The sequence below is a fragment of the Oncorhynchus clarkii genome, unplaced genomic scaffold, assembly GCF_045791955.1.
Source record: "Oncorhynchus clarkii lewisi isolate Uvic-CL-2024 unplaced genomic scaffold, UVic_Ocla_1.0 unplaced_contig_6397_pilon_pilon, whole genome shotgun sequence".
Lineage (NCBI taxonomy): Eukaryota > Metazoa > Chordata > Actinopteri > Salmoniformes > Salmonidae > Oncorhynchus > Oncorhynchus clarkii.
This window is the reverse complement of record NW_027258152.1, coordinates 75,575-97,500: the sequence shown is the minus strand read 5'-3', so window position 1 is coordinate 97,500 and position 21,926 is coordinate 75,575. Positions and strand designations below refer to the sequence as shown.

The following is a 21,926-nucleotide window of genomic DNA, read 5'->3' as shown; positions in this document are numbered from 1 at the left end:
AGAGCCGCAATGGAGGTGAGACTGTAGGCACTGTAGAGCCACAATGGAGGTGAGACTGTAGACACTGTAGAGCCACAATGGAGGTGAGACTGTAAACACTGTAGAGCCACAACGGAGGAGAGACTGTAGACACTGTAGAGCCACAATGGAGGAGAGACTGTAGAGCCACAATGGAAGAGAGACTGTAGACACTGTAGAGCCGCAATGGAGGTGAGACACTGTAGAGGCACAATGGAGGAGAGACTGTAGACACTGTAGAGCCACAATGGAGGAGACACTGTAGAGCCACAATGGAGGAGAGACTGTAGACACTGTAGAGCCACAATGGAGGAGAGACTGTAGACACTGTAGAGCCACAATGGAGGAGAGACACTGTAGACACTGTAGAGCCACAATGGAGGAGACACTGTAGACACTGTAGAGCCACAATGGAGGAGACACTGTAGAGCCACAATGGAGGAGAGACACTGTAGAGGCACAATGGAGGAGAGACTGTAGACACTGTAGAGGCACAATGGAGGAGAGACTGTAGACACTGTAGAGGCACAATGGAGGAGAGACTGTAGACACTGTAGAGCCACAATGGAGGAGAGACTGTAGACACTGTAGAGCCACAATGGAGGAGAGACTGTAGACACTGTAGAGCCACAATGGAGGAGAGACTGTAGACACTGTAGAGCCACAATGGAGGAGAGACTGTAGACACTGTAGAGCCACAATGGAGGAGAGACTGTAGACACTGTAGAGCCACAATGGAGGAGAGACTGTAGACACTGTAGAGCCACAATGGAGGAGAGACTGTAGACACTGTAGAGCCACAATGGAGGAGAGACTGTAGACACTGTAGAGCCACAATGGAGGAGACACTGTAGAGCCACAATGGAGGAGAGACACTGTAGAGGCACAATGGAGGAGAGACTGTAGACACTGTAGAGGCACAATGGAGGAGAGACTGTAGACACTGTAGAGGCACAATGGAGGAGAGACTGTAGACACTGTAGAGCCACAATGGAGGAGAGACTGTAGGCACTGTAGAGCCACAATGGAGGAGAGACACTGTAGACACTGTAGAGGCACAATGGAGGAGAGACTGTAGACACTGTAGAGCCACAATGGAGGAGAGACTGTAGACACTGTAGAGCCACAATGGAGGAGACACTGTAGAGGCACAATGGAGGAGAGACTGTAGACACTGTAGAGCCACAATGTAGGAGAGACTGTAGACACTGTAGAGCCACAATGGAGGTGAGACTGTAGACGCTGTGGGAGGGAGAGAGAGTAGAGTCGTTGAGTGTCATCGTCATAGCAGTGATAGGTCGGACTGGTTTGGGTTTTTAACTTTACCTTCACTACCGGCATTTGAATGTTCGGTTTGTTAAATGTGATACGCAGTGTTGTAACGTCCATTTTTTTTAAATATATAGTTTACTTCTCTCCAGTCTCTCTATGCCGCTTTCCACACAGACCTAGCCACGCCCCCCTGTCACTCAAAGACCTCGTTTGATGTTCCTCAACCAGCAGACGCTTGTGTTCAGTCTGCATGGTCAACGCAACACGCACAAACAACACTGTTGATGACAACGATGCAGTTGTCACTTTTTTAGCTTCTTAAATATACATCTACTAGTCTTCTATAATGACACTATTAGCTTGCGTTTCTTACATCTGCTAACAGCTAGTTTGCCTTTTTTTTTTAGCAAGTTGTTGCTAAATCTTGTTAGCCGCTAATGCTAATCGCTAGCTAATAACTGTACTTGAGTCAGAACAAGTGTAATTAGCTAGTACAGCCTGATGATACCAGTGATCGTGTAGACCTTAATTAGCTTGTTGTTTGTGCAACAGTGTCTTCTACATTTTAAAGAGGTACAACGCAAAGCAAGAATCAGTTAGCTTACATGAAGTAGCTAAGAGAAAACATTCAATGTAGCCAAACGCTTATAGGGTCCCCCTAGGAAACAACTATTAACACATTAGTTCCTACCCTGTCACAATAATAACTTCTCCCTGGCATTTTCATTTGTTGTCATGTCCAACAACACTGTAATAAAAGTGCCCACTATTATATTCTAACTATATAATTAGAATAGACATTATATGCCCATGATTCCAACAGTTAACACGAGTGTTTGGCTCTAGATTGTAACATTTGGTTGAAAATAAGGCCCAGGGGACTTGCCCATATCGTGCAGCTCTACGTGGCGATGTGGAAATGATTGTTGTTTTGGTTTTATACTGTTCAATTCAACTTCAACCCAATCAGAATGGAGAAATACACATTGAAATCACTTAGAGTGTACGTGTTGCCACCCAAGGGCCAACCACAACTCATAAAGAACATGTACAACTTTTATTATAAAAAAACCACATAAATTACCATCCATTTATTTTTTTATTTTTTTCAAGTACCGTGATATAATATTTTGGCCATATCGCCCTGCCCTATGTGAGGATATGACAGAGCTGAGTGACTTATAGAGAGTAGAGGAGAGGTCCATCCTCATAGCAGTGATAGGAGAGACCATGTGAGCATATGACAGAGCTGAGTGACTTGGTCTATAGAGAGAAGAGGAGAGGTCCATCCTCATAGCAGTGATAGGAGAGACCATGTGAGGATATGACAGAGCTGAGTGACTTGGTCTATAGAGAGAAGAGGAGAGGTCCATCCTCATAGAAGTGATAGCAGAGACCATGTGAGGATATGACAGAGCTGAGTGACTTAGAGAGGAGAGGTCCATCCTCATAGCAGTGATAGGAGAGATCATGTGAGGAAATGACCAGTGACTTGGTCTAGAGAGAGAAGAGGAGAGGTCCATCCTCATAGCAGTGATAGGAGAGATCATGTGATGATATGACAGAGCTGAGTGACTTAGTGTATAGAGAGAAGAGGAGAGGTCCATCCTCATAGCAGTGATAGGAGAGACCATGTGAGGATATGACAGAGCTGAGTGCCTATAGAGAGAAGAGGAGAGGTCCATCCTCATAGCAGTGATAGGAGAGACCATGTGAGGATATGACAGAGCTGAGTGACCTATAGAGAGTAGAGGAGAGGTCCATCCTCATAGCAGTGATAGGAGAGATCATGTGAGGATATGACCAGTGACTTGGTCTAGAGAGAGTAGAGGAGAGGTCCATCCTCATAGCAGTGATAGGAGAGACCATGTGAGGATATGACAGAGCTGAGTGACTTATAGAGGAGAGGTCCATCCTCATAGCAGTGATAGGAGAGACCATGTGAGGATATGACAGAGCTGAGTGACTTAGAGAGGAGAGGTCCATCCTCATAGCAGTGATAGGAGAGATCATGTGATGATATGACAGAGCTGAGTGACTTAGAGAGGAGAGGTCCATCCTCATAGCAGTGATAGGAGAGACCATGTGAGGATATGACCAGTGACTTGGTCTATAGAGAGAAGAGGAGAGGTCCATCCTCATAGCAGTGATAGGAGAGATCATGTGAGGATATGACAGAGCTGAGTGACTTATAGAGAGTAGAGGAGAGGTCCATCCTCATAGCAGTGATAGGAGAGATCATGTGATGATATGACAGAGCTGAGTGACTTAGAGAGGAGAGGTCCATCCTCATAGCAGTGAGTGCCTATAGAGAGTAGAGGAGAGGTCCATCCTCATAGCAGTGAGTGCCTATAGAGAGGAGGGGCCTAAAACAATGACATCATCTACCGTTTACCTCGTACCATCTAAACGGCATTGTTGTTAAATCACTGATATGGAACATAAACTGTCTGTCTGTCTGTCTGTCTGTCTGTCTGTCTGTCTGTCTGTCTGTCTGTCTGTCTGTCTCTCTCTCTCTCTCTCTCTCTCTCTCTCTCGCTCTCTCTCTCTAGCGGTTGGTTTATACGTGAAGAGCAGTGAACCGCTGAACGTCGTTGCCAACCTAGTGAACGGAAACCGTGGCGCTGGTGTTGCCGTGCTACAGAGCGGTCAGCTGACTCGACTAGTTGCTAACTGCGTCCATGGAAATGGTCGCGGTGGCGTCACCGTGGAGAGGGAGTGTCGGGTGGAACTCCGCGGCAACGGTGTGTATGACAACGGCGGCCATGGCGTTAGTTTCCGAGGCGATGGACAGGTGGTGGAGAACGACGTGGTGGGTAACCGTGGTTACGGGATACGGTTGACGGACAGCGCCGACGTCAAGGTGAGCTGGGCTCAGACACACACAACACACCAAATCACCATCACCTTGGGAACTAAATAAATACTTTGTGTGTGTGTGTGTGTGTGTGTAGGTGTTGCGTAATCGAGTCCAGCCGGTGCAGGGGTGTGGCATCGCCGTGCTGGGGCCGGCAAAGGCCGTCGTCCACGACAACCTGGTGTTCCAGGGTCACCCCGGAAACGTCAAACCCCCGCTACACCGCGACCCCGGCAACGTCGGCGGCGCGCTGCGCAACAACAGCGTGCTGAAACATAGCAACAGGTAGCTTAGCAACCGACTTTCAATGCTACTCGCCAAGTATGGACACTTCCTTCTAGCTATTTAATGGGTTAATACATTTTACCTGTCCTCTCTCCTCATCCTTTCTCCTTCCCTCATCCCTACTCCTCTTCCCTCATCCCGTTTCCTCTTCGTCTCCCTCTCCATCCTCCACCACTCCCCCCCCATCTCCTGCTCTCTCCTGCCAGGACATGTTCCTCTGCCCCTCCCTGGGTTTTGGAGAACCCTCCCCCCCGCCCCCTCTCTGACCGTCCCTCATCCCTCCCCCCCTCCTCCTCCTGTCACCCCTCCCACTTTGCCATCTCCATGACTACCAGGATCACCGCCACTGTCGAGAGCGGTTGCCATAACAACGGCAGCGTCTTCTGCACCATCCTCTGAGGCCCTAGCAACCCCGCCCTGAAGACGGATTGGATGACCTCCTCACCAGGGGTCAAGAGTTCAGCCCTGACCTCTCCTGTCTCGAGACATTCTGTTTTCTTAGAACATTTCCTCTGACATGTTGATCTAGGAACACTTGAACTCAGCAGATGTTGTGGAATGGCTGGCTGGACACAGACGTTGCCTGTCCTGGGGGTTCTAGAACGTTGTCCTCCCCAGGGGGTTCTAGAACGTTGTCCTCCCCAGGGGATTCTAGAACGTTGTCCTCCCCAGGGGGTTCTAGAACGTTGTCCTCCCCAGGGGATTCTAGAACGTTGTACTCCCCAGGGGGTTCTAGAACATTGTACTCCCCAGGGGGTTCTAGAACATTGTCCTCCCCAGGGGGTTCTAGAACGTTGTCCTCCCCAGGGGATTCTAGATATGGTATCATGTGACTGGTGTGATATCATGGACTGTATCATGTGACTGGAGGTTAGGGATTGGAGTTTTACCTGACTAGGAATAACTCCTGGCCTTAACAATGATGGCAATATTCACATTTCTCAAAAAAAATCCTGTTTCCTCACTGAAATGTCCACTAGCGTCTGTTTTTACAGTGCTTTCTAAATGTTTTCCAAGAACCACACGAGTCACTTCCTCAGTTCTTCCAGACAGGTCATGTTCTGACAGAGCGGTATGAACTCACACACAACCTGAACTTAATTTATTACATTAAATGTTTTATTTGTTTACAGAATACTGTGAGGAGGGTTTCTAGTATCCATCTTTATCTAACCCTCTTTCCTCCTCTAGGAATATTTACCCTCTCCCCTTCACTCTTCCTCCTTACCCCGATCTTCCTCTCCTCTCTCTCTAGGAATATTTACCCTCTTCCTCCTTATCCCCGTCTTCCTCACCTCCCCTCTCTAGGAATATTTACCCTCTACCCTTCACTCTTCCTCTCCTCCCCGTTATCCCCGTCTTCCTCACCTCCCCTCTAGGAATATTTACCCTTCCCTCTTCCTCAATACCCCGGTCTTCCTCTCCTCCCTCTCTCTCTAGGAATATTTACCCTCTCCTCTTCCTCCTTACCCCATGTCTTCCTCCCCTCCTCCTTACACTTCAATCACACCGACAGAGTCATTACATGTTGGTACACCCAGACGTACATTCATCTCCAGTAAACAACGCTGCGCAGTGCGTTCTGGGTAGAGCGTCACGTTGGATGTATCAGACTGTCTGCTGCAGACGGCTTGACAGAAACGGTAGTAGAAGGTGAACGTTGAACTTCAGACATAACCAGACGACGCTGCGTACTATTTTGCTCAGTGGGACGCTGCCGGTGTGTTTTGGAAGCGTTTCCCCTCGTCTTCCTCTAATGCATTTTTTTGCGTTTGCGTATCTCCGTGAACGTGTGGTATTTAACGAGGGGCAGCCGCAGAGACGCCAGTCTGTTTTCAGCCTTCGGACCGTCGTCGTCCCCCGTCACACAGCCGTGTCTGGACAGGGTCAGCCCCATCGACTTGGCCACCTCCACCATCCTACACACACACACAGAGACACACACACACACACACACACACAGAGATACACACACGGAGATACACACACACACAGAGATACACACACACACACACAGAGATACACACACACACACAGAGATACACACACACACAGAGATACACACACACACACACACAAAGAGATACACACACACACACAGAGATACACACACAGAGATACACACACACACACACACACACAGAGATACACACACACACACACACACAGAGATACACACACACACAGAGATACACACACACACACAGAGATACACACACACACAGAGATAAAATATCAGTAACGCTGTTGCGTTTGTGTTTTATTAATTATTTCACCTTTATTTATTTATTAACCAGGTAGGCCAGTTGAGAACACCTTTATTTAACCAGGTAGGCCAGTTGAGAACACCTTTATTTAACCAGGTAGGCCAGTTGAGAACACCTTTATTTAACCAGGTAGGCCAGTTGAGAACACCTTTATTTAACCAGGTAGGCCAGTTGAGAACACCTTTATTTAACCAGGTAGGCCAGTTGAGAACACCTTTATTTAACCAGGTAGGCCAGTTGAGAACACCTTTATTTAACCAGGTAGGCCAGTTGAGAACACCTTTATTTAACCAGGTAGGCCAGTTGAGAACACCTTTATTTAACCAGGTAGGCCAGTTGAGAACACCTTTATTTAACCAGGTAGGCCAGTTGAGAACACCTTTATTTAACCAGGTAGGCTAGTTGAGAACACCTTTATTTAACCAGGTAGGCCAGTTGAGAACACCTTTATTTAACCAGGTAGTCTAGTTGAGAACACCTTTATTTAACCAGGTAGGCTAGTTGAACACCTTTATTTAACCAGGTAGGCCAGTTGAGAACACCTTTATTTAACCAGGTAGGCTAGTTGAACACCTTTATTTAACCAGGTAGGCCAGTTGAGAACACCTTTATTTAACCAGGTAGTCTAGTTGAACACCTTTATTTAACCGGGTAGGCTAGTTGAGAACACCTTTATTTAACCAGGTAGGCCAGTTGAGAACACCTTTATTTAACCAGGTAGGCCAGTTGAGAACAGGTTCTCATTTACAACTGCGACCTGGCCAAGATAGAGCAAAGCAGTTCGACAAACAACAACACAGAGTTACACATGGAACAAACAAACACACAGTCAATAACACAGTAGAACAAAAGTCTATATACAGTGAATGGAAATGAGGTGAGATAAGGAAATAAATAGGCCATGGTGGCGAAGTAATTACAACATAGCAATTAAACACTGGAGTGGTAGATCGGCAGAAGATGAATGTGCAGGTAGAGATACTGGGGTGCAAAGGAGCAAAATAAATAAATAAATACCAGTATGGGGATGAGGTAGGTAGATAGATGGGCTGTTTACAGATGGGCTATGAACAGGTGCAGTGATCTGTGAGCTGCTCTGACAGCTGGTGCTTAAAGCTAGTGAGGGAGATAAGAGTCTCCAGCTTCAGAGATTTTTGCCGTTCGTTCCAGTCATTGGCAGCAGAGAACTGGAAGGAAAGGCGACCAAAGGAGGAAATGGCTCTGGGGGTGACCAGTGAGATATACCTGCTGGAGCGCGTGCTACGATTGGGTGCTGCTATGGTGACCAGTGAACTGATATAAGGCGGGGATTTACCTAGCAGAGACTTGTAGATAACCTGTAGCCAGTGGGTTTGGCGACGAGTATGAAGCGAGGGCCAGCCAACGAGAGCGTACAGGGCGCAATGGTGGGTAGTATATGGGGCTTTGTTGACAAAATGAATGGCAGTGTGATAAACTGCATCCAATTTGTTGAGTAGGGTATTGGAGGCTATTTTGTAAAGGACATCGCCGAAGTCGAGGATCGGTAGGATGGTCAGTTTTACGAGGGTATGTTTGGCAGCATGAGTGAAGGAGGCTTTGTTGCGATACAGGAAGCGGATTCTAGATTTAATTTTGGATCTAGATCTGATTTTGGATTGGAGATGCTTAATGTGAGTCTGGAAGGAGAGTTTACAGTCTAACCAGACACCCAGGTATTCAAAATGGTCGGTGATCTGTTTGTTAACTTTGCTTTCGAAGACCTTAGAAAAGGCATGGTAGGATAGATATAGGTCTGTAGCAGTTTGGGTCGAGAGTGTCTCCCCCTTTGAAGAGGGGGATGACCGTGGCAGCTTTCCAATCTTTGGGAATCTCAGACGATACGAAAGAGGTTGAACAGGCTGGTAATAGGGGTTGCAACAATTTCGGCACCTCATTTTTTTTTTTAAAGAGGTGTGTCTCTCGCTCTCCTGTTCTGTGACCCCCCCCCCAGGTCTCTGTGACCCCCCCCCCCCCCAGGTCTCTCTCCTGTTCTGCGACCCCCCCAGGTCTCTGTGACTCCCCCCCAGGTCTCTGTGACCCCCCCCCCAGGTCTCTGTGACCCCCCCCCAGGTCTCTGTGACCCCCCCCCAGGTCTCTGTGACCCCCCCCCAGGTCTCTGTGACCCCCCCCAGGTCTCTGTGACCCCCCCAGGTCTCTGTGACCCCCCCAGGTCTCTGTGAACCCCCCAGGTCTCTGTGAACCCCCCCAGGTCTCTGTGAACCCCCCCCCCAGGTCTCTGTGAACCCCCCCCAGGTCTCTGTGACTCCCCCCCAGGTCTCTGTGACCCCCCCCCCCAGGTCTCTCTCCTGTTCTGTGACCCCCCAGGTCTCTCACCGTTTTTCTGTGACCCCCAGGTCTCTGTGTAACAGTGTGAGGTCAGCGGTCATGTCTCCCATGTGGAGCAGCAGGGCCAGGCAGTACGCTGCCACCTTCACACGCATCGACGTAGACACCACGTTCTGCACCCTAGAGAGACACACACACACACACACACACACACACACACACACACACACACACACACACACATTAATACCAATGTAGCTACTGAATTTAACTAAATCTGTTTTTTAATTCAAGAGGAAGGAAAGGAGAGCTCTATTCCCTAACTAGTGCACTACGTAGGGTGCTATCTGAAAAGCAGACGATCTATGGGCCCGGGTCTAGTGCACTACGTAGGGTGCTATCTGAAAAGCAGACGATCTATGGACCCGGGTCTAGTGCACTACGTAGGGTGCTATCTGAAAAGCAGACGATCTATGGGCCCGGGTCTAGTGCACTACGTAGGGTGCTATTTGAAAAGCAGACGATCTATGGGCCCGGGTCTAGTGCACTACGTAGGGTGCTATCTGAAAAGCAGACGATCTATGGACCCGGGTCTAGTGCACTACGTAGGGTGCTATCTGAAAAGCAGACGATCTTTGGACCCGGGTCTAGTGCACTACGTAGGGTGCTATCTGAAAAGCAGACGATCTATGGGCCCGGGTCTAGTGCACTACGTAGGGTGCTATCTGAAAAGCAGACGATCTATGGGCCCGGGTCTAGTGCACTACGTAGGGTGCTATCTGAAAAGCAGACGATCTATGGGCCCGGGTCTAGTGCACTTCGTAGGGTGCTATCTGAAAAGCAGACGATCTATGGGCCCGGGTCTAGTGCACTACGTAGGGTGCTATCTGAAAAGCAGACGATCTACGGGCCCGGGTCTAGTGCACTACGTAGGGTGCTATCTGAAAAGCAGACGATCTATGGGCCCGGGTCTAGTGCACTACGTAGGGTGCTATCTGAAAAGCAGACGATCTATGGACCCGGGTCTAGTGCACTACGTAGGGTGCTATCTGAAAAGCAGACGATCTATGGGCCCGGGTCTAGTGCACTACGTAGGGTGCTATCTGAAAAGCAGACGATCTATGGGCCCGGGTCTAGTGCACTTCGTAGGGTGCTATCTGAAAAGCAGACGATCTATGGGCCCGGGTCTAGTGCACTACGTAGGGTGCTATCTGAAAAGCAGACGATCTACGGGCCCGGGTCTAGTGCACTACGTAGGGTGCTATCTGAAAAGCAGACGATCTATGGGCCCGGGTCTAGTGCACTACGTAGGGTGCTATCTGAAAAGCAGACGATCTATGGACCCGGGTCTAGTGCACTACGTAGGGTGCTATCTGAAAAGCAGACGATCTATGGGCCCGGGTCTAGTGCACTACGTAGGGTGCTATCTGAAAAGCAGACGATCTATGGGCCCGGGTCTAGTGCACTACGTAGGGTGCTATCTGAAAAGCAGACGATCTATGGGCCCGGGTCTAGTGCACTATGTAGGGTGCTATCTGAAAAGCAGACGATCTAGTGCACTACGTAGGGTGCTATCTGAAAAGCAGACGATCTAGTGCACTACGTAGGGTGCCAGCGAGTGGACAGCTACCTGCCGTTATTGAAGGTCTCCACGGTGAAGGTCCTCATCAGCTTGATGTGGATGATACGAGGGCAGCCCTCCTCCTGCCCGACTAGAAAACAACATTAACACAACCCTTAATGATACGAGGGCAGCCCTCCTCCTGCCCGACTAGAAAACAACATTAACACAACCCTTAATGATACGAGGGCAGCCCTCCTCCTGCCCGACTAGAAAACAACATTAACACAACCCTTAATGATACGAGGGCAGCGCTCCTCCTGCCCGACAAGAAAACAACATTAACACAACCCTTAATGATACGAGGGCAGCCCTCCTCCTGACTAGAAAACAACATTAACACAACCCTTAATGATACGAGGGCAGCCCTCCTCCTGCCCGACTAGAAAACAACATTAACACAACCCTTAATGATACGAGGGCAGCCCTCCTCCTGCCCGACTAGAAAACAACATTAACACAACCCTTAATGATACGAGGGCAGCCCTCCTCCTGCCCGACTAGAAAACAACATTAACACAACCCTTAATGATACGAGGACAGCCCTCCTCCTGCCCGACTAGAAAACAACATTAACACAACCCTTAATGATACGAGGGCAGCCCTCCTCCTGCCCGACTAGAAAACATTAACACAACCCTTAATGATACGAGGACAGCCCTCCTCCTGACTAGAAAACAACATTAACACAACCCTTAATGATACGAGGACAGCCCTCCTCCTGCCCGACTAGAAAACAACATTAACACAACCCTTAATGATACGAGGGCAGCCCTCCTCCTGCCCGACTAGAAAACATTAACACAACCCTTAATGATACGAGGACAGCCCTCCTCCTGCCCGACTATAAAACATTAACACAACCCTTAATGATACGAGGGCAGCCCTCCTCCTGACTAGAAAACAACATTAACACAACCCTTAATGATACGAGGGCAGCCCTCCTCCTGACTAGAAAACATTAACACAACCCTTAATGATACGAGGACAGCCCTCCTCCTGACTAGAAAACATTAACACAACCCTTAATGATACGAGGGCAGCCCTCCTCCTGCCCGACTAGAAAACATTAACACAACCCTTAATGATACGAGGGCAGCCCTCCTCCTGCCCGACTAGAAAACATTAACACAACCCTTAATGATACGAGGGCAGCCCTCCTCCTGCCCGACTAGAAAACATTAACACAACCCTTAATGATACGAGGGCAGCCCTCCTCCTGCCCGACTAGAAAACATTAACACAACCCTTAATGATACGAGGACAGCCCTCCTCCTGACTAGAAAACAACATTAACACAACCCTTAATGATACGAGGACAGCCCTCCTCCTGACTAGAAAACATTAACACAACCCTTAATGATACGAGGACAGCCCTCCTCCTGCCCGACTAGAAAACAACATTAACACAACCCTTAATGATACGAGGGCAGCCCTCCTCCTGCCCGACTAGAAAACAACATTAACACAACCCTTAATGATACGAGGGCAGCCCTCCTCCTGACTAGAAAACATTAACACAACCCTTAATGATACGAGGACAGCCCTCCTCCTGACTAGAAAACATTAACACAACCCTTAATGATACGAGAGATTAGAGATTATGTTCTCGGTGAACACTACAGGTGCAGGCTCAAACGAGGATTACTTTTTAAAAAGTCAGCACTTGCTTCTCGTACACACGCACACGCACACACACGCAAACACACACGCAGACACACACGCAGACACACACGCAGACACACACGCAGACACACACGCAGAGACAGACAGACACGCGCGGCGCGGCACTCACACTTGCGAGTCATGTTTTTCTGCCGTGCCAGTTTGAGCAGCAGGAGGAGGTAGAAGGCACAGCGAGCATGTCTCTCTCTGGCCACGCCCTCTCTGGGCAGACTCTCCAATTGACGCACCACGCTCTGACACCTGGAACAACAACGTCAATACAACGTCAACAACACAACAACAACACAACTTCAACACAACAACAACGCCAACACAACAACGCCACCACCGCGTCAACAACACAACAACAACACATCAACAACATATCAACAACAACAACAACACCACAACAACGTCAACAACAGTATGAGTGTTGTAGTCCGACCCTTCATCTGTTAAGTTCTGTAGTTCCTCTGGGGTCAGGGCGGCCATCTTGGAGCCAGCAGCATCCAGGACATCGTACTCCACCGGAGACAGGACTGGGACTCAGGTAAGGACACACACACATTAACCTGGCCATACACACACACATATTAACCTAGTCACACATTAACCTGGCCACACACACACACACACACATTAACCTGGCCATACATTAACCTGGCCACACACACACACATTAACCTGGCCACACACACACACATTAACCTGGTCACACACACACTAACCTGGTCACACATTAACCTGGTCACACACTAACCTGGTCACACACTAACCTGGTCACACACTAACCTGGTCACACACTAACCTGGTCACACACTAACCTGGTCACACACTAACCTGGTCACACATTAACCTGGTCACACATTAACCTCGTCACACATTAACCTCGTCACACACTAACCTGGTCACACACTAACCTGGTCACACACTAACCTGGTCACACACTAACCTGGTCACACACTAACCTGGTCACACACTAACCTGGCCACACACTAACCTGGCCACACACACACACACACTAACCTGGTCACACACACACACTAACCTGGCCACACACTAACCTGGCCACACACACACACACATTAACCTGGTCACACATTAACCTGGTCACACATTAACCTGGTCACACATTAACCTGGCCACACACTAACCTGGCCACACACACACACACATTAACCTGGTCACACATTAACCTGGTCACACATTAACCTGGTCACACATTAACCTGGTCACACACTAACCTGGTCACACACTAACCTGGTCACACATTAACCTGGTCACACATTAACCTGGTCACACACACACACATTAACCTGGTCACACACACACACACACACACACATTAACCTGCTCACACACACACACACACATTAACCTGCTCACACACACACAGCTTAACCTGGAGTCACACACACACACACAGCTTAACCTGGAGTCACACACACACAGCTTAACCTGGAGTCACACACACACACACACACAGCTTAACCTGGAGTCACACACACACAGCTTAACCTGGAGTCACACACACACACCTTAACCTGGAGTCTCACACACACACACACACCTTAACCTGGAGTCTCACACACACACACACACACACACACACACACCTTAACCTGGAGTCACACACACACAGTCCAGGTGAAGGATACTGTCGTCAAACAGGTAGACGTGTTGAGGTGTGTCAGCGTCGGGGTAGCAGGGAGGAAGGTAATGAGACACTTCAGACTGGGACTCTGCCTGAACAACCTCCTGCTGAAGGGCTGGAGAAGGGAAACATTCACTATGTTACTGCTGTGTGCTACTGTACAGGTGTGTGTGCTACTGTACAGGTGTGTGTGTTACTGTACAGGTGTGTGTGCGTACGTCTTCTGGTCTGACTGTGTCCATCAGAAAGTATTCAGACCCCTTGACTTATTCCACTTTGTTACATTACAGCCGTATTCTAAAATTAATTCAATTGTTTTTTTTCTCTCTCACCATAATGACATCACAATACCCCATAATGACATCACAGTACCTCATAATGACATCACAATACGTTATAATGACATCACAATACCTCATAATGACATCACAATACCTTATAATGACATCACAATACCCCATAATGACATCACAATACCTCATAATGACATCACAATACCCCATAATGACATCACAATACCCCATAATACCAAGTAGCAGGTTTTCATCAAGGATCTGTACTTTACTCCGTTCATCTTTCCCTCGATCCTGACTAGTCTCCCTGCCGCTGAAAAACATCCCCACAGCTTGACGCTGCCACCACCATGCTTCACCGTAGGGATGGTGCCAGGTTTTCTCCAGACGTGACGCTTGGCATTCAGGCCAAAGAGTTCAATCTTGATTTCATCAGACCAGAGAATCTTGTTTCTCATGGTCTGAGTCATTAGGTGGCTTTTGACAAACTCCAAGCGGGCTGTCATGTGCCTTTTACTGAGGAGTGGCTTCCGCCTATCCACTCTACCATAAAGGCCTGATTGGTGGAGTGCTGCAGAGATGGTTGTCCTTCTGGAAGGTTCTCCCATCTCCACAGAGGAACTCTGTCAGAGTGACCATTGGGTTCTTCTCCCCAGATCGATCAGTGTGGCAGGGCGTCCAGCTCTAGGAAGAGTCTTGTTGGTTCCAAACTTCTTCCATTTAAGAATGATGGAGGCCACTGTGTTCTTAGGGACCTTCAACGCTTCAGAAATGTTTTGGTACCCTTCCCCAGACCTGTGCCTCTACACAATCCTGTCTCGGAGCTCTACAGACAATTCCTTCAGACCTCATGGCTTGGTTTTTGATCTGAAAACTGTTGGACCTTATATATACACAGGTGTGTGCCTTTCCAAATCCTTCCCAATCAATTGAATTTACCACAGGTGAACTTGTGTGTTGTAGAAAGTTGTAGAAACATCTCAATGATGATCATGTAGAAACACCTCAAGGATGATCAATGGAAACAGGATGCACCTGAACTCAATTCAGAGTCTCAATACTTATTTCGGTTTATTTTTAATAAATATGCAAACATTTCTAAACCCATTTTCACTTTGTCATTAAGGGGTCTTGTGATGTCATTAAGGGGTCTTGTGATGTCATTAAGGGGCATTGTGATGTCATTAAGGGGTCTTGTGTGTTGATTTGAGGATAAAAAAGGCTGTAACTTAACAAAATGTGGAGAAAGAGAGAAGGGGTCTGAATACTTCCCAAATGTACTGTAGGTGTGTGTGTGTGTGTGTGTGGGTATACAGGTGTGTGTGTGTAGGTACCTTCCAGGCCCTTCTGGTCTATGATGGTGTGGGCAGCCTTTGCTACAGCACTCTGCAGGGTCTCACTGCCCACCTGGTTCAGTCTCCTGGAGGTCAGAGCTCTCTTCTGCTTGTTGGTACCAAACGCCTCGATCAGAGAGTCCACCTGTAGGGGGGGGGGGTTAGTTATTCATCCTGATGATTGATGTGATCAATCATATACTGTACTGTAGCCCGCAGTGGATTTAGTAAAACAACACTTAAACCTGACAGGAAGTATTGGGGAAAACTCGAATCCCTGGAACTAGAGACTAAGGGGAGGGGAGATGTTCAAGGCTGATGGAACTCTAGAACGTTCCGGGTTCTATTTTTTAACATAAATTAATGGAGGTACCTTTTCCCTGTATGTTAGATCTGTGTTCTGGGACGCATCATTCTCTGTAGACGCCTCCCCTGGGAAACAGACGACATGTTAGTCAGAGAGACGACTCCCCTGGGAAACAGACGACATGTTAGTCAGAGAGACGACTCCCCTGGGAAACAGACGACATGTTAGTCAGAGAGACGACTCCCCTGGGAAACAGACGACATGTTAGTGAAGTCAGAGAGACGACCCTCCAGTTCAACACGATCGCAGCGCGTAACTGTTCTGTTGGTTAAGGGCTTGTGAGTCAGCATTTCACGGTAAGGTCGACCTACATCAGGTCGTATCGGGGGGCTCCAGTTCAACACGGTGAGGTCGACCTACATCAGGTCGTATCGGGGGCTCCAGTTCAACACGGTGAGGTCGACCTACATCAGGTCGTATCGGGGGGCTCCAGTTCAACACGGTGAGGTCGGGGGCTCCAGTTCAACACGGTGAGGTCGACCTACACCAGGTCGTATCGGGGGCTCCAGTTCAACACGGTGAGGTCGGGGGCTCCAGTTCAACACGGTGAGGTCGACCTACCCCAGGTTGTATCGGGGGGCTCCAGTTCAACACGGTGAGGTCGACCTACACCAGGTTGTATCGGGGGGCTCCAGTTCAACACGGTGAGGTCGGGGGCTCCAGTTCAACACGGTGAGGTCGGGGGCTCCAGTTCAACACGGTGAGGTCGACCTACCCCAGGTTGTATCGGGGGCTCCAGTTCAACACGGTGAGGTCGACCTACCCCAGGTTGTATCGGGGGGCTCCAGTTCAACACGGTGAGGTCGACCTACCCCAGGTTGTATCGGGGGGCTCCAGTTCAACACGGTGAGGTCGACCTACCCCAGGTTGTATCGGGGGGCTCCAGTTCAACACGGTGAGGTCGGGGGCTCCAGTTCAACACGGTGAGGTCGGGGGCTCCAGTTCAACACGGTGAGGTCGACCTACCCCAGGTTGTATCGGGGGCTCCAGTTCAACACGGTGAGGTCGGGGGCTCCAGTTCAACACGGTGAGGTCGACCTACCCCAGGTTGTACCGGGGGCTCCAGTTCAACACGGTGAGGTCGACCTACCCCAGGTTGTATCGGGGGCTCCAGTTCAACACGGTGAGGTCGGGGGCTCCAGTTCAACACGGTGAGGTCGGGGGCTCCAGTTCAACACGGTGAGGTCGGGGGCTCCAGTTCAACACGGTGAGGTCGGGGGCTCCAGTTCAACACGGTGAGGTCGGGGGCTCCAGTTCAACACGGTGAGGTCGGGGGCTCCAGTTCAACACGGTGAGGTCGACCTACCCCAGGTTGTATCGGGGGGCTCCAGTTCAACACGGTGAGGTCGGGGGCTCCAGTTCAACACGGTGAGGTCGACCTACACCAGGTCGTATCGGGGGCTCCAGTTCAACACGGTGAGGTCGACCTACACCAGGTTGTACCGGGGGCTCCAGTTCAACACGGTGAGGTCGACCTACACCAGGTTGTTTCGGGGGCGAAAGTGACAAACACACATTTGATTGGGTTTGGTACAGCCATTCATCCAGCCTGTTTTTTTTTTTAAAACAGAAGAAGTTGATGACCCAATCACACATCAACCTCTATGTACTTGTGGAGATCTGATTGGTATAGGTCAGTGTTACCCAACTCCAGTACCCCCCCCCCCCCCCTCCATGGCCGACCCATTCTATCTTCTGAATTTAAATGATAACAAATCAAATTGGTTTCTGGTGTAGCAGGTAGGCTGATAGGGGATGACTGTCACACTGAAGGGTGTTATCTGATAGGGGATGACTGTCACACTGAAGGGTGTTATCTGATAGGGGATGACTGTCACACTGAAGGGTGTTATCTGATAGGGGATGACTGTCACACTGAAGGGTGTTATCTGATAGGGGATGACTGTCACACTGAAGGGTGTTATCTGATAGGGGATGACTGTCACACTGAAGGGTGTTATCTGATAGGGGATGACTGTCACACTGAAGGGTTTTATCTGATAGGGGATGACGTACCTGGGATGACTGTCACACTGAAGGGTGTTATCTGATAGGGGATGACTGTCCCACTGAAGGGTTTGATCTGATAGGGGATGACTGTCACACTGAAGGGTGTTATCTGATAGGGGATGACTGTCACACTGAAGGGTTTTATCTGATAGGGGATGACTGTCACACTGAAGGGTTTTATCTGATAGGGGATGACTGTCACACTGAAGGGTGTTATCTGAGAGGGGATGACTGTCCCACTGAAGGGTTTGATCTGATAGGGGATGACTGTCACACTGAAGGGTGTTATCTGATAGGGGATGACTGTCACACTGAAGGGTTTTATCTGATAGGGGATGACTGTCACACTGAAGGGTGTTATCTGATAGGGGATGACTGTCACACTGAAGGGTGTTATCTGATAGGGGATGACTGTCACACTGAAGGGTTTTATCTGATAGGGGATGACGTACCTGGGATGACTGTCACACTGAAGGGTGTTATCTGATAGGGGATGACTGTCCCACTGAAGGGTTTGATCTGATAGGGGATGACTGTCACACTGAAGGGTTTTATCTGATAGGGGATGACTGTCACACTGAAGGGTTTGATCTGATAGGGGATGACTGTCACACTGAAGGGTTTTATCTGATAGGGGATGACTGTCACACTGAAGGGTGTTATCTGATAGGGGATGACTGTCACACTGAAGGGTTTTATCTGATAGGGGATGACTGTCACACTGAAGGGTTTGATCTGATAGGGGATGACTGTCACACTGAAGGGTTTGATCTGATAGGGGATGACTGTCACACTGAAGGGTGTTATCTGATAGGGGATGACTGTCACACTGAAGGGTGTTATCTGATAGGGGATGACTGTCACACTGAAGGGTGTTATCTGATAGGGGATGACTGTCACACTGAAGGGTTTTATCTGATAGGGGATGACTGTCACACTGAAGGGTGTTATCTGAGAGGGGATGACTGTCACACTGACAGGTTTTATCTGATAGGGGATGACTGTCACACTGAAGGGTGTTATCTGATAGGGGATGACTGTCACACTGAAGGGTGTTATCTGATAGGGGATGACTGTCACACTGAAGGGTTTTATCTGATAGGGGATGACTGTCACACTGAAGGGTGTTATCTGAGAGGGGATGACTGTCACACTGACAGGTTTTATCTGATAGGGGATGACTGTCACACTGAAGGGTGTTATCTGATAGGGGATGACTGTCACACTGAAGGGTGTTATCTGATAGGGGATGACTGTCACACTGAAGGGTTTTATCTGATAGGGGATGACGTACCTGGGATGACTGTCACACTGAAGGGTTTGATCTGATAGGGGATGACTGTCACACTGAAGGGTGTTATCCGATAGGGGATGACGTACCTGGGATGACGGGCTGCATGTTGAACAGTTGAGCGGTGTGCACCTCCATCCTCATGGTCTCCTTGTTCAGCACCCCGACATAATACCTGAGACAAAATAACACACTGTCACCCTGCCACTGTTTTGGTAAACAGCTGAGAGACATAACAACAACACTGTTACCCTGCCACTGTTTTGGTAAACAGCTGAGAGATATAACAACATGGCCACCCTGCCACTGTTTTGGTAAACAGCTGAGAGACATAACAACATGGCCACCCTGCCACTGTTTTGGTAAACAGCTGAGAGACATAATAACACACAGTCACCCTGCCACTGTTTTGGTAAACAGCTGAGAGACATAACAACATGGCCACCCTGCCACTGTTTTGGTAAACAGCTGAGAGACATAACAACACTGTCACCCTGCCACTGTTTTGGTAAACAGCTGAGAGACATAACAACACTGTCACCCTGCCACTGTTTTGGTAAACAGCTGAGAGACATAACAACATGGTCACCCTGCCACTGTTTTGGTAAACAGCTGAGAGACATAACAACATGGTCACCCTGCCACTGTTTTGGTAAACAGCTGTGAGACATAACAACATGGTCACCCTGCCACTGTTTTGGTAAACAGCTGAGAGACATTACAACACTGCCACCCTGCCACTGTTTTGGTAAACAGCTGAGAGACATAACAACATGGACACCCTGCCACTGTTTTGGTAAACAGCTGAGAGACATAACAACATGGACACCCTGCCACTGTTTTGGTAAACAGCTGAGAGACATAACAACACTGTCACCCTGCCACTGTTTTGGTAAACAGCTGAGAGACATAACAACATGGCCACCCTGCCACTGTTTTGGTAAACAGCTGAGAGACATAACAACATGGCCACCCTGCCACTGTTTTGGTAAACAGCTGAGAGACATAACAACATGGACACCCTGCCACTGTTTTGGTAAACAGCTGAGAGACATAACAACAACACAGCCACCCTGCCACTGTTTTGGTAAACAGCTGAGAGACATCATACTTGTAAACATGGTTTTGATGTTTTTTTTAACTCGCTGAAATAAAAACTTACTTGCAAAGGTTGTTGCATTTTAAGGATCCCGTTCCAAAGTTATTACCAACATAGGAGAGTCTGTCTGATTCTGCAACCTAAACACAGGAAGAAGACCGTGTCAGAGAGAAGTAGCCTTAAAAACACAGGAAGTAGCCTTAAAAACACAGGAAGAAGACCGTGTCAGAGAGAAGCAGCCTTAAAAAACACACAGGAAGAAGACCGTGTCAGAGAGAAGTAACCTTAAAAACACAGGAAGTAGCCTTAAAAACACACAGGAAGGAGAACGTGTCAGAGAGAAGTAGCCTTAAAAACACACAGGAAGAAGACCGTGTCAGAGAGAAGTAGCCTTAAAAACACAGGAAGAAGACCGTGTCAGAGAGAAGTAGCCTTAAACACACAGGAAGAAGACCGTGTCAGAGAGAAGTAACCTTAAAAACACAGGAAGTAGCCTTAAAAACACAGGAAGAAGACCGTGTCAGAGAGAAGCAGCCTTAAAAACACAGGAAGAAGACCGTGTCAGAGAGAAGTAGCCTTAAACACACAGGAAGAAGACCGTGTCAGAGAGAAGTAGCCTTAAAAACACAGGAAGAAGAGCGTGTCAGAGAGAAGTAGCCTTAAAAACACAGGAAGAAGACCGTGTCAGAGAGAAGTAGCCTTAAACACACAGGAAGAAGACCGTGTCAGAGAGAAGTAGCCTTAAAACACACAGGAAGAAGAGCGTGTCAGAGAGAAGAAGGAATGTTGTTTTACCAAAAATGTCTAATATTTATAAACTCAATATTTATAATTTTATTTATTTATTTATCATATTTATCAACTCTGTGTTTTGCTCCTGGGTACAGATCCAAAACGGATCCCAGATCAGCGTTCTAGAGGCACCGTCACCCTACACCAGGCGTAGTGATCTCACCAGCAGGCGCCGGTTCTTCTTCCTAGGGTTGGTCTCGTCCACGTTCTTATAGAAGCTGAAGTCCAGCTGCTGTGTGTTCCTCAGGGTGCCGTTAGAGAACTGAACTGTTGAGGAGAAAGAGGGGGATTGAGGATTGACATGAATGAATGCGTATATGTGTGAGGATGCTGTTTATCGACCACAGCTCTGCCTTCAATACCATAGTGCCCTCTATGCTCACCACAAAGCTCAGAGACATAAAAAAAAAAAAAATGGTATGCATTAGTTAAGTTGACTCTTGGGAAGTAGATAAAGGACTTCAATGACAAAATCCCGAAGTTACTATACATTTAACGTCGCTGCGTTAACATGAGCGCACCCACGTGTACTACGGAACAGGGTGGATTTACGTGTTGTCAATTCTTGGAGACGCTTAAAATTGCAATCTTGAATTTTCAATGAATAATTAGTCTGTAACATAAATAGTCATATTTACCAATAGCAGCTTTATCGTCTTCTCTCTCCTCTTCACAGCAAACCAATGTGCAGTTGGCATCCATGTTTGTTGTCAGTTAAGCGGATCTTAAAAAAACAACACGGAAATATATTCACCCTCCACACACACACACACCACACACACACACAATATAAC

The 21,926-nt window shown here is 48.3% G+C and overlaps 2 protein-coding genes across 2 annotated transcripts in view; one reads left to right on the top strand and one right to left on the bottom strand.

Annotated features, from left to right (window-relative positions):
- Positions 1 to 5,402, top strand: part of LOC139395865 (F-box only protein 10-like) — a 17,379-nt gene extending 11,977 nt beyond the window's left edge. The window contains exons 10-12 of the mRNA XM_071143174.1: positions 3,843 to 4,153; positions 4,245 to 4,432; positions 4,639 to 5,402. Of these exons, the coding sequence (XP_070999275.1) occupies positions 3,843 to 4,153; positions 4,245 to 4,432; positions 4,639 to 4,831 (692 nt within the window). The 3' untranslated portion in view covers positions 4,832 to 5,402. The remainder of the gene's footprint in view (positions 1 to 3,842; positions 4,154 to 4,244; positions 4,433 to 4,638) is intronic.
- Positions 5,403 to 5,531: 129 nt separating this feature from the next.
- Positions 5,532 to 21,865, bottom strand: LOC139395866 (DNA-directed RNA polymerase I subunit RPA49-like). The gene is made up of 12 exons (XM_071143176.1): positions 21,771 to 21,865; positions 21,296 to 21,399; positions 20,404 to 20,480; positions 19,331 to 19,416; positions 15,947 to 16,005; positions 15,574 to 15,718; positions 13,951 to 14,061; positions 12,738 to 12,831; positions 12,423 to 12,553; positions 10,637 to 10,718; positions 9,055 to 9,186; positions 5,532 to 6,351 (listed from the first exon to the last, which is right to left on the bottom strand). The coding sequence occupies exons 1-12, from the start codon at positions 21,832 to 21,834 to the stop codon at positions 6,186 to 6,188; spliced, it is 1,251 nt and encodes a 416-aa protein (XP_070999277.1). The 5' UTR covers positions 21,835 to 21,865; the 3' UTR covers positions 5,532 to 6,185.
- Between the last annotated feature and the right edge of the window lie 61 nt (positions 21,866 to 21,926).

Coding starts and splice junctions, on each gene's coding strand:
- LOC139395866 (XM_071143176.1), bottom strand. CDS start 21,834: ATGGATGCCAACTGCACATTGGTTTGCTGTGAAGAGGAGAGAGAAGAC. Junction 21,400..21,770: donor AGACGATAAAGCTGCTATTG/GTAAATATGACT, acceptor TCTCCTCAACAG/TTCAGTTCTCTAACGGCACC. Junction 20,481..21,295: donor AGAAGAACCGGCGCCTGCTG/GTGAGATCACTA, acceptor TCCTGTGTTTAG/GTTGCAGAATCAGACAGACT.